This window comes from Phoenix dactylifera, chromosome 3 (genome assembly GCF_009389715.1).
Source record: "Phoenix dactylifera cultivar Barhee BC4 chromosome 3, palm_55x_up_171113_PBpolish2nd_filt_p, whole genome shotgun sequence".
NCBI classification, from domain to species: domain Eukaryota; kingdom Viridiplantae; phylum Streptophyta; class Magnoliopsida; order Arecales; family Arecaceae; genus Phoenix; species Phoenix dactylifera.
In genome coordinates this window covers 15,509,118-15,521,087 of record NC_052394.1, presented here as the reverse complement: position 1 = coordinate 15,521,087, position 11,970 = coordinate 15,509,118, and the positions used below count along the sequence as shown (strand labels likewise).

At 48.1% G+C, this 11,970-nt stretch overlaps 1 protein-coding gene and 1 pseudogene across 1 annotated transcript; one reads left to right on the top strand and one right to left on the bottom strand.

The window, feature by feature from the left end:
• Nucleotides 1–5,481: 5,481 nt before the first annotated feature.
• On the top strand, nucleotides 5,482–6,531 carry LOC103706327 (annotated as a pseudogene).
• Nucleotides 6,532–7,349: 818 nt separating this feature from the next.
• Nucleotides 7,350–10,014, bottom strand: LOC120110111. Its single transcript, XM_039124048.1, has 2 exons — nucleotides 9,172–10,014; nucleotides 7,350–7,412 (listed from the first exon to the last, which is right to left on the bottom strand). Exons 1-2 carry the CDS (start codon nucleotides 10,012–10,014, stop codon nucleotides 7,350–7,352), a joined length of 906 nt encoding a protein of 301 aa, XP_038979976.1.
• Between the last annotated feature and the right edge of the window lie 1,956 nt (nucleotides 10,015–11,970).

Here is an 11,970-nt window from a genome sequence, read left to right as displayed (position 1 = left end):
TTAGGGCGGCGACGGAGAGGGAGAGCGATGTCCCACTCCCGGATCTAGCCATAGAAGGTGGCCACAGGGGTCGCGGTGGTCTCCCGTGGTGAATGGTCAGCGAGCGTGCCCTTTTCTGGGTGGTGCGGCCACGAGCGGGCAAGGGAACAGCGCGAGCAGTGGAATGGCGGGCCTATGAGGGGTGTCGGGCCTTTCTCCTCTAAAACAGATGAGGGGTTTCCTCTCTGTTTTTTTGCATGAAGCCCGAGAGAGGAAAGACAAGCACTGGATCGTGGCTTTGGCGATAGGGGCAAAGCCGAGGCTCTGATACCAAGTTTATACAGCACTACGATGGGGGAAGGATGCTGTAATGACAGATCAGTGAAAACCAGAAGATAGGGGAAAGGAAGAAGAGGAGGAGAGGAGGAGAGGAAGAGAAGAGGGGAAAGAGAGAAAGAGAGGAGAAGAACGTAGAGGAGAAAATTTTAATCACTTCATTAAAAATCCTAATCATGAAAATAGTCCCCTATATATAGGGACCAAATACACAATTAGCATAAAACCCCCTTACACAGAAATAAATCCTAATAAGCCAACAAATAATATAAATAAGCCCTAAAATGCAAACAAGCCCAGAAATAAAAATAAAATAAATATGCAAATAAAATGGTGGCCTAGCTGATGTCCCCATCATAAGACCCATTGCTATACTTGGCTTCCAACCCATGGGTATGTTGGATACGGTAGAATACTTTGCTCCCTACATATAGATTTGGCTTGTATGTCTAGTGATGGCAAGAAGATGTGGTATCCATTGAGGTGGTTTCCCTCCAACCCTTAGGATAGGGATATGCTGCACAGTAAGCAGTTTGAACTACTGTTCTGTACTTGTCTCTCTGAGAGGATGGTCGGCTCTAATGACAAGCCATGTATTGGTGTGATTTCACTGACCGAAGCATTATTGATTGCTTGTTCAGTCTGATATGCTCCTGCAATTGCATATACGATCTCTTCCTTATTATCTAAGTCTGCACATTCTGAGAGCTCCACAAGATAAGATTCGGCTTCTTCCTCGTGATAGGTTGAAATTTCAAAGTCAGGTTCCTTGAAGACCTCAACATTTTTATGTGAAGATTGATGGGGTGATCATCTATCATGAAGATAGGATCGGCTAATTCCAGCACAATGGATATTGGAAAGTGATGCAGCTTATAACATCGGCTCTTAATAGCAGAAACAAATCTTTCGACCCATTATAGTTCCGAAACTAAAGATACCATGTAGCGCTCTATAAATGACCTTTGCACAGTGGCCATTTTATTCTTAATCGCTTCATCAATCTCTGGATGCAGCAGCATAATGGTAGCTATACAACTGTCCCACCAGGTATGCTAAAGAACTTGCTTGCCCTTTTTCTGACCCATTTCGGCATGGCATAGAATTTGTTTGGGCACTTGTATCCTATTGTATATGCTAAGAAACTCGTTGACTAACGGAAAATGTGACAAGTCAAATAGCAATTTGTAGATAGGTGTGTGAATGTATTGCCGACATTAGACCAATAAAAAATAGGGGCAATTAATTCCCCACCCTTTAAAAGACCGCACTATAATAAAAAATCCCTGTTGACCAGTCTTAAAACTTTCCGTCCAGTATCTCTGCCAACTTTAATTCCCGGTCCTTTAGCTTTTTTCTTTTTTTTCAAAAAATACCGAAAATGCCCCTGCCCCTTTTGATCTCCCATTCCTAGAAGAACAAGAAAAAAAACGTATGGCCACTGCTGACCACTGCCTGTCCCCGCTCGAGCTCCTTCCCGCGGCCGCCGCCGACCCTGGCTCGCCCCCTCCCGAGCCCCCTCCCACGTTCTGCCCCCACCCGAGCTCCCTCCCGCGACCGCCGCCAGCCTCGGCTTGCCCCCTCCCGAGCCCCCTCCCATGACCGCGCCGCCAGGAATGCCCCCGCCCCTTCACGAGCCCCCTCCTGCGGCCATCGCCGGTAGTAGCCCGCCCTCCTCCCGCGTCCGCCGTGGCCCAGCTCCTTTCCGGAGCCGCCGGCCTCGCGAGAGGAGAGGTGTTCTCCGCTGGCCAGCCGCCGCCGACGGTGGCCCCGCCCCCTCCTGCGGCCTCTCCAATGGTTGCCACGGGTCGGCCCCCTTCCGGCACCGCCGGCTTGCGGGAGGAGAGGAAAGAAGAAAGAAGAAAAAGGGAAGAAGAGAAGAAAGAAGAAGAAGGAAAAAAAAAGAAAAGGAAAGAAGAAAAGAAAAAAAGAAACAAAAGAAAAATAAATAAATAAATAAATGCATAAATAAATGCATAAATAAATAAATAAATAAATATAAATAAATGAATGAATAAATAAACAAATAAATAATATATTCTAATGAAATAAAAAATATAAAAAATAAATAAATAAAGCCGCCACGGTCGGGCCCTCTCCCGTGGCCTCCATCTGCGGCCGCCATGGCCCGGCCCCCTTCCGGCGCCGCCGGCTCGCGGGAGGAGAAGAAAGAAGAAAGAAGAAGACAGGAAGAAGAGAAGAAGAAAAAAGAAAAAAAGAAAAAAAGAAGAAAAGGAAAGAAAAAGAAAAAAAGAAAAGAAAAGAAAAAGAAAAGAAGAAAAAAAGAAAAGAAAAAAATAGAAGAAAAGGAAAGAAAAAAATTTAAGTGTGTGTAGATAAGACTTGATTTTATTTATTTATTTATTCGTTCATTCATATATATATACATTTATTTATTTATTTTTCTTTTTTTCCTTCTCTTCTTCCCGATGCCTCTTCTTCTTTCTTCTCCTCCTTCCTTTTCCTCCCGCGAGGCTGGCGGCGCCGGAAGAGTGCCGAGGCCGGCGGTGGCTCGGCGACGTGGCCGGTGGAGCGCGGCCGAAACCCTTTCGCCTCCGGATTCTCTCGCGGGCGGCGATGGTGGGGAAGAAGCACGGGTGGAGGTCGAGGGCAAGGGAGGCGGCGGTGGAGAGGGAGTCGCACTTGGCCTGGAGGTCGGAGCCGATGATGCAGAAGCGGAACGGGCACACGCGGACCTTACGGGATGTCTTGGAAGGAATAGGATTCAAAACAGGGGAAAAAAAGGGAAAATGAAGATGAAGGAGGTGAAGGGCATTATGGTCTTTTATGAACATTTATTATGCATTGGAAATGGGTATGGACCGGTTGTTAAAGCTATGTTCAACGGGGATTAATCATTACAGTCCGGTCAAAAAATGGACCGGACATTAGTTTCCCCTAAAAAATATGGTGATTGAAGGGAGGATACATGAGTAGCATGAGTTCAGATGTCTTGATCTTCAAGAATTTGGAGTTGGGACCTGATGAGTCTGACAATAGAAAGGAACATCTTTCCAACAGAAGCATAAAAATCTTCGTCCATGTGCTAATGTTTGCCCTCAATGCTTCCAACCAAACATATCAATCTTCTAATTAAGGGTATTATGCTTAGGGTTTATCTTTCCATGGGCTTCATGCCACACTCAACTTAGATAACTCCGGAAACACTTATGGTTGGGACAAACTTGTCTGCAATGTTCATGACACATCACACCTTAGATGCATGAAGTGCCATGCACTCTCAGAGATACAGTCATAATATATAATCGATGTTATGTTGGATAATTATAAAGTCAACAAGTTGAGCCGGAAGGCTGAAATATTTTCATGTTATAATCTTGTGCTGGAAAATCATTCAGCACCTATGATTTTTTTGGTTTTTTTCCATGGGCTGTGATACCTAAGCCTTGCACCTTTCAATCACAAGAAACTACTCAAAACACAATTCATTAGAAGACATCGACCGCAAATTTAGGACACCAAATTGACCTGCCTGATCCTTCTTTTCATTACAGCACCTACAATGAGGTTGTGCATAGACATAAGTATGGATTCTTCTATAGTTTTAATCTATATCCATAGTTCAGGTATGTGGCATAATACTATAGCTGCAATATTCTAAACTTCACTCTGTCTATGAGGCAATAATTGGCTTAATTGGAATGATAATTTTACCATAGTTCCTTTTTAACTATCAGAACTTCTTGTGCAGCCAAATTGTGAGGATTATAGAGGATCCACTGCTCATTTAATAATCTTTACTCCTTTCTGTCTGGGGAGTATTAACTACAGTTTTTTCTTTTTTTGGTAATACATTTCATTTTTCTCTCTCTTAATAGAGCTAACAACTAAACAAAATGGTACTATTTGTAACTCTTTATCATAATTAGAAGAATTAAATTAAGTAGGAGAAAAATAGTAGTATCATACAACTACCTTTATTTGAATTATAGACATATTATTATAATTTAAAAAAGATTTTAGCAACTAGCTCTCAAAATTTTATTTTATTTTTTTATAAAACGGATGTATCATACATGGCAGGTACAAATACATCCAAAAAAGTAAAAAAATAATAAGTTCCAGAGCGCACCGGATAATCCTCTCGCTCAGCTAAAGGATTTCCCCAGAATGATTAGCCACATATGATGCTATCCAATCTGTTGCAAAACCATCTCACTACTCATCATAGCTTGAATATTTCTAAGCAGCACATGGTTATCGCCTCCCTCCTATATTTTGTTGGATTCAACTAATAATTATAGTCAAATCGTCCTCGTGACAACACTGACTCGCAACTAAAATATTGAAGATCCGACCATCACTGGCCGCAATTATTCTGAAGTCCAAATATTTGACGGTGAAGCCGGCCTCTTTCTTACTCCTGCCATCCGGTGCACATCCCTCGAAACCTGCTCAACGCTGGGAAGTAGAACGGATGGATGAACGTCACCAAAAGCAGTGCCCTCGTACCAACCGGGCTCATAAACGTACCACCGTCCCGTATATAACGGCGAGTCTCTCCAAGTCCACATCACCCCCTCCGAGTCCCCACCGCCCCAGCCACCGAGGTCCAAATCGAACCAACTCCAGGCGAGAGAAGAACATGGCCATAACGTCACTGTAATAATTGCAAATCCCAAATAACCAAAATAAACCTCACTTAATAAATCACGAGCGATAACGAACCAAAACAAACAAACAAAAACAACAGAAATAGAAAACAAAAGAAAGAGATCCACCTCGAAGTCTCTTCCTCGCCACCATCTTCCCACCCATTCATTCCCCTCTCCAATTCCATCAGCCTCTCTCTTCCCACATCTGATATCTTCTTTTTTTTTTTTGGTGAAAAAATAGGAGGGGAGGGGGAGGGACCAGCCCACCCGCGTAGCAACTCCATTACTGGGCCCCCCTTCCACCAGGGAATGTTCGATACAGGTCGCAGGTTTCGCGTGCCTTCCCCGACCCGTGGACTCACCCCACTGGGTTCACCGCCTCACGTGTGGGTACGTCACCCCAGCGCCACCTTGGTACAAGTGGAAGGAAAGCATAACCGCCAACAAGCCAGCCGGGCGTGGGGCATCCGGTCCCCTAATTTAATCGACGGCCGCGCGTTTCGAATCCGGGCAACTTGGGCGGAATTATCGCCCCCTTACCACCAGGCTACTACCTTGGTGGCGATATCTTCTTTCCCTCCCCATAAAAAAGTATAAGAAAAGAAGGAGAAAGAGGGAAAGCAATGGTAGAGAGATCAAGAGTAATGGGAGGAGGGATGAGAGAAGAATCGGAGGAGGAGTCGTCAAACATCAATACTACCAACAGCAGTAACAACTGGTTCGCCAGCTGGGAGGATCAGCTGCCGAAGCCCGAAGAGCTGATGCCCCTCTCGCAAACCCTCATCACCCCCGACCTCGCCCTCGCCTTCGACCTCCCCTCCCATCACCGACCCGCCCCTGCCGCAGCCGCCGCAGCCGCAGCCGCAGCCGCCCTCCCCGACCACGAATCCGGAGGCGGAGCCGCCCTGGTCGGAGACGAGGGGGCGGCGGCGCGGACGCTGAAGCGGCCAAGGCTGGTGTGGACGCCGCAGCTCCACAAACGGTTCGTGGATGCGGTGGCCCACCTGGGGATCAAGAACGCCGTCCCCAAGACCATCATGCAGCTGATGGGCGTCGAGGGCCTCACCCGGGAGAACGTCGCCAGCCACCTCCAGAAGTACCGCCTCTACCTCAAGCGCATGCAGCAGACCTCCTCCTCTGCCGAGGGCCACGGCGGCGCCGCCCTCGCCGGAGGCGGCCACATCTCGGCGGCCGACCACCAGCTTTTCGCCAGCGGCCCCGTCCCCCACCACTTCCTCGGCCCCCGAGGGCCGGAGCCGCCCTTCGTGCCGCTCGTCCCTGTGAACCCACTCCACCACCCGCACCATCAGCACCAGATCGGGCAGCAGTACTACTATCAGAGGCAGATGGGGCATTTTGGGCCGGCGGCGAGCGGGGGCGTCGGTGGTGGTGGTGGTGGTGGGCTCGATCACCGGTTCCTGTCGCAGGCCTCGGCACGGCCGATGGGTATGCATCAGATGGGAATGGGAATGGGGATGGGTTTCCACCCAGCGGCAGGTTCGTATGGGGAGGAATTGGAGTCGGGGGAGAGGGGAGGTGGAAGGAGGGAGCACACTCTTTTTCCCACAGGTGATGATTTGTTATGAAAAGAATAAATTGTAAGGAAAAACTTATCAGTTGAGGCGTGTTTCACTGTCCTTAAGAATAGATTGCGCCCTTCGAAAAATAAATTTCAGTGTAGTAGGTAATGACGGCCTATTCTCCAGGATATAACAACCGGGTCACTTCAAGCGAGTGTGCCGGATACGACAAGTCAGGCTCAAGCCCAACTCCCATGGGGTTGGGGGGGTCCCCTCCTGCGCGCGATGATCGAGCACGACGCGCCCGGTTAACCCGTTTCTAGATCGAAACTACCAATTTTGGCTTGGGTCTCCATTGGACTCGTACGCACGTGGGTTACTTACTTTCTTTGTTTCACCAGATTAAAAAAGGTTAAAGATTATATAAAGACCATTTGATTATCATCTCTTTCCAATGTGGGACTAAAAAAAGTACCCAAGAAAAAGGAAGGGTAGGCTTGAAATTTTGAAATACTCCAACAATCCCCCGCATATTTCAAAATTCAATAAACAATAAGAAAAATAAAAGATATAAAGGAGCGCGAGAGTTCAATGCATCAAAATGGTATTTTTGAGACTATGATCTATTTCTAGGACTAGTGAAATATGAAATTTCTAGGACTAGTGAAATATAAAATTTCTATGAACCAAAAGTTCATGTAAATCAGTGACCCATAGACCACATTGACCTCTCAAGTTCTAGGCTTGTTCTAAACGGGCTGGTGCAAATAGGCCATGCACCTTACCTAAATATTCATGAGTGCTTTAGAGAACTGCCTAATTCTCATAGGAAGCGGCCCTACTCTCACACCCATATAGGTGGATCCATCAAGTGTGTATTGCTGGTAGACATACCATCCTAAAGGACTATGGTATCCATTAAGAGCTTTATCTCATCCTCATACACTGCAGTTTGCACTATCTACACCATAGGGAGGGATTCTCAAAATTAAATATGATAGTGCACTCACAGTCAACTAACGACTTGTTATTACCCATATGAATATGCTTCATGGGATCTCCAATCACACATGTTGGGTTTCTATCGTTATTGACTTCGATATAGGTATAAGTCCCATCCCCCTCGATGTTTCACTCACTAGTTTTCTACCTAGTGGTTTGGTTAGAGGATTAGCCAAATTCAACTCTGACTTAACAAAATCAAGAGATATAATCCCATCATCAAGCAGCTACCTTACAATATTATATCTCAATCTAATGTGTCTATTTTTTCTATTTTTTTCATTATAAACTTTATTCTTAACTCAATATATAGCAGCTTGGCTATCATAAAAAATAGACATAGAAGGTGTTGGTCTAGTCCATAATAGAATATCCCCCATAAGACTTCTAAGCCACTCAGCTTCAGAACCTACCTTTTCCAAGGCAATAAACTCGGACTCCATCGTAGACCGAGCGGTGCACGTTTGTTTGGATAATTTCCAAGATACTGCACCCCCACCAAGTGTAAAGATATATCCACTCGTGGATTTCATCTCATCTGAATTGGAGATCCAATTTGAAACTAGGTAAAGAAAAAATTGACTCTCTACCTCATAATAAACAAGAAAAAGAGACATATGAAAATTATGAAGGTGACTTAAGAAGAAGTAAAAGAATTAGAAAAGAGAAAAATTTTGAAAATAACTTTTATACTTTTCTTGTTGATAATGAACCTCAAACTTATAAAGAAGCAACAATTTTGTTGATGCACCTTTTTGGAAAGAGGCTATTAATAATAAAATAGAGTCTATTATGTCTAATCATACTTGGACCTTAGTGGATTTGCCTCCAGGTGCTAAAACAATTGGTTGTAAATGGATTTTTAAAAGAAAGTTAAAACCTAATAATTCAATTGATAAGTTTAAAGCAAGGTTAGTAGCGAAAAGATATTCACAAAGAAAAGATATTGATTATTTTGACACCTTTGCACCAGTTTCTAGAATTATATCTATTAGAGTTCTCATTGCATTAGCATCCATTCATAAATTGATAATTCACCAAATGGATGTAAAAACTGCATTTTTGAATGGAGACTTAGATAAAGAAATTTACATGAAACAACCAGAAGGTTGTGTTGTTCCTAGTAATAAGGACGTGTGGGCTACTTACTTTTTGTATTCCAGCAACTTTTTTTTTTTGCTTAAGCGGGTTATTCATACCTCACGGGTACGAATACACCCTAAAGAGTCAGAATACAAAATGTCCCGAAGAGCTCCGGGCATCTCTCTCTCCCCAGCCCATAGGGTGCCTCCAGAGTGGCTCGCAACAAACGCGGCCACCCAATCGGCCGCCCCATTGGCCTCACGATATACATGCATAGCCTGTAGCGTAACACCCTCCCTCACCATCATCCATATGTCACGAAGCAGAGGATGAGCATCTCCGTGACCGACCGGGCCCCTACGAATCCAGCTGATCACCGTAGCCGAGTCGCCCTCCAGAAGGACCGAACTCGCCCGAAGTACTCGCCGCACATAGGACAAGCCCAACCAGGCCGCTCGCAACTCTGCCCCTGGGACAGAGATATCAAAAATCTAACGGCCCCCTGCTGCCACCACATCCGACCTCGGGCCCCTAACAACAAAACCGACCCCTCCCCTCCTACCACCGTCCAAGACTGAACCATCAAAATTGACCTTGAGGAAACTCGGGGGTGGGGGCTCCCAGGTAAAGAATACCCTGTGTGGAGCTGCCGAAGCACTATGGGATCCCCAGATGTCCCGAGCTATCAAAGGTCTATGAGCTGGCTCTGCCTGAATAATCTCTGTCGCCTGAGCATAGGCCCGCTCCATCACAAACCGTAGGGACAGCCGATGCTGACAAAACACCCGGGCGTTCCTGGCCAGCCATATCTGGTACGCTGTGCAGGACGCCCTAATAGCCAATCCCCGCATCTGAGTAGAACCCGCCCAAAGCCGAACCTCCTCCAAGTAAAACTCCCTACTCCTCCAGGTATCCTCCGGTATCCCAGTCAGCCTCCAAACACCTCTCGCCCATGCACAGTGGAATAGAACATGATCCACCGACTCGTCCACCCCACAGTCCGGGCATAAGGGTGAAAGGCCCATACCGCGTCTACACAGCTCTGAGCATGTCGGCAATCGCGCCCAGGCCACCTTCCAGAGGAAAAGAGCAACCCTCTGGTGTAGCCCAAACCTCCACACCCAACCACAATCTAGCCCCGACTGTGAACCTGGCTGAATAAGCCGGGTAACATCGCCGACCCCAATGCTCGCTCTACTGGTGGTGCTCCAGACTCTGACATCTGGACCTTCTGACCCCGGAAGGGGAATCGACCAGACCCGCTCTACTAGATGCTCTCCAAACAGCTGGCCCAGCCTGTCACTATCCCACTCGGCTCCTCCTGGTCGGAGCAGATCGGAAACTCGGAGACCCTCCCCCGCCTCAGCACAGAGAGTCGTCGGCCATAGTCTCAAGGGAACTGCATCCACCCATGGGTCCGCCAGCACATCAATACTCCGTCCATCACCGATCAGCCACCTCGAATGCGCTAGGACCATAGGCACATGCCTCTCAATCTCTCGCCACATAAAGGATCTCCTCCGCCGGGCTATCCCCTAACCCTCAAGGCCCGTCCGGCCGTACCTGGCTATCATAACCTGGCTCCAGTGACCATGCGGCTCCAGGACAAACTGTGCCGCCCTCCGTGCCAATAGGGCCTCGCGTCGCACCAGGGGTGACTGCACCCCCAGCCCGCCCTCCCGCAGTGGTAGACACACCCTCTCCCAGGCCACCAGATGTATCCCATGCCCCCCTTCGTAGGAGCCCCAAAGAAAGCTCCGCATGAGCCGCTCAATCCCCACCAGCACAGTCTTCGGCACTACTGTATGAGCCATCAGATAAAAAGGCATGGAACATAGAACTGACCTGATCAATGTCAACCTCCCCATCATAGAAAGTGATGATGCCCTCCATCCCTCTAATCTGCTCCGCACCCTCTCCAGTAGGGTAGAGCACTCTGCCACCCGTAATCTCCTCCCTGTGATGGGAACCCCAAGATACACCAGAGCCCCTGTCTGCTCCTGTATCCCCAATGTCGCCCTGATCTCCCGGCGCACCCTCCCCACAGTGCTTGGGCTGAAGAAGATGGCGGACTTGTGTAGATTGACCCTCTGCCCAGACATCACACAATAATCGGATAGCACGCCCTGGAGGGCTCTGGCGTCCGACACCCTCGCCCTAGCAAGTAGAAGGCAGTCATCTGCAAATAGTAAATGAGAGATAGGTTGGGAACCCGGGGCTGGACAGTAGGGTGCCAGCCCCCGATTCCCACAAGCAGTGTGCAAAGCTCGGGAAAGCACATCAGAGCAAATAATGAATAGAAACGGGGACAGAGGACATCCCTGACGTAGCCCCATAGTAGCACGAAAGAAGGGCGATGGTGAGCCGTTGATCAAAATGGAGAAGCTAGGCCCATGCACACATCCAAGAATCCAATCAATCCAAACCTGGTGGAACCCAAAACTCTCTAGTGCCCGCCGCAGAAAATCCCATCGGATCCGGTCATAGGCACGCTCCATATCTAATTTCACTGCCATCAAGCATTGCCTCCTCGAGGCTCGCTGCAGATCCCCCATCATCTCCTGGGCCAGCAAAATGTTGTCTGAGATGCTCCTCCCTCCCACAAAGGCTCCCTGCTCCTGACTAATGATACGTGGCATAAGGTGCCTCATCCTCCCCACCATGATCCTCGCCACCACCTTATACAGGGTGTTGCATAAACTAATGGGTCTGTAATGACTCGGTTCCGAAGCATCGGGACGCTTCGGTATCAAGGTGATGAAGGTGGCCTTCCAGTCATCTGCCATGCCAGCTCGGCTAAAGTAAAGCTGTACTGCCTCCACCACTGCCCTCCGAATAATGCACCAATATCTACGAAAGAAAAATGGAGGAAAACCATCCGGACCAGGGGCCTTGTCCTCTGCGAGCCCCCAAACTGCCTCCTGCACCTCCAACTCCGTCACTGGCTGAATCAAGGCTGTGTTCTCTGACTCCTCCACTCTGAACTCCGACCGTGGGAGAACTCCCGTCTCAACTATCCCCCCCTCCTCAGTCCATCTAGACCTGAAGAACTCAAATAACACCTGCCTAACTGCCGAGTCCTCCTCCACACGGTGGCCCGCCCCAACCCTCAAGGAGCGGATCAAATTCCTCTGCCTTCTGATGACTGTGGATCGGTGAAAAAAGCTAGTGTTCCGGTCACCATCCTTAACCCACTGAATTCTGGACTTCTGTCTCCAAAAAATCTCCTGCTGCCGCAACAAGGAATGATGGGAGGCCAATGATCGCCGCAGGTCCGCCAGATCAGCCTCCGAAAGCACCTCCCCTCGATCCTCCCGCCCCTGGGCGTCCGATATCGCTGCCTCTACCTCCTCTAGCCTCCTGAAGATATTACCGACGGTCTCCCGGTTCCAACGCCGAAGACGGCGTTTGGTGAGCTCCAACCTGCGTGACAC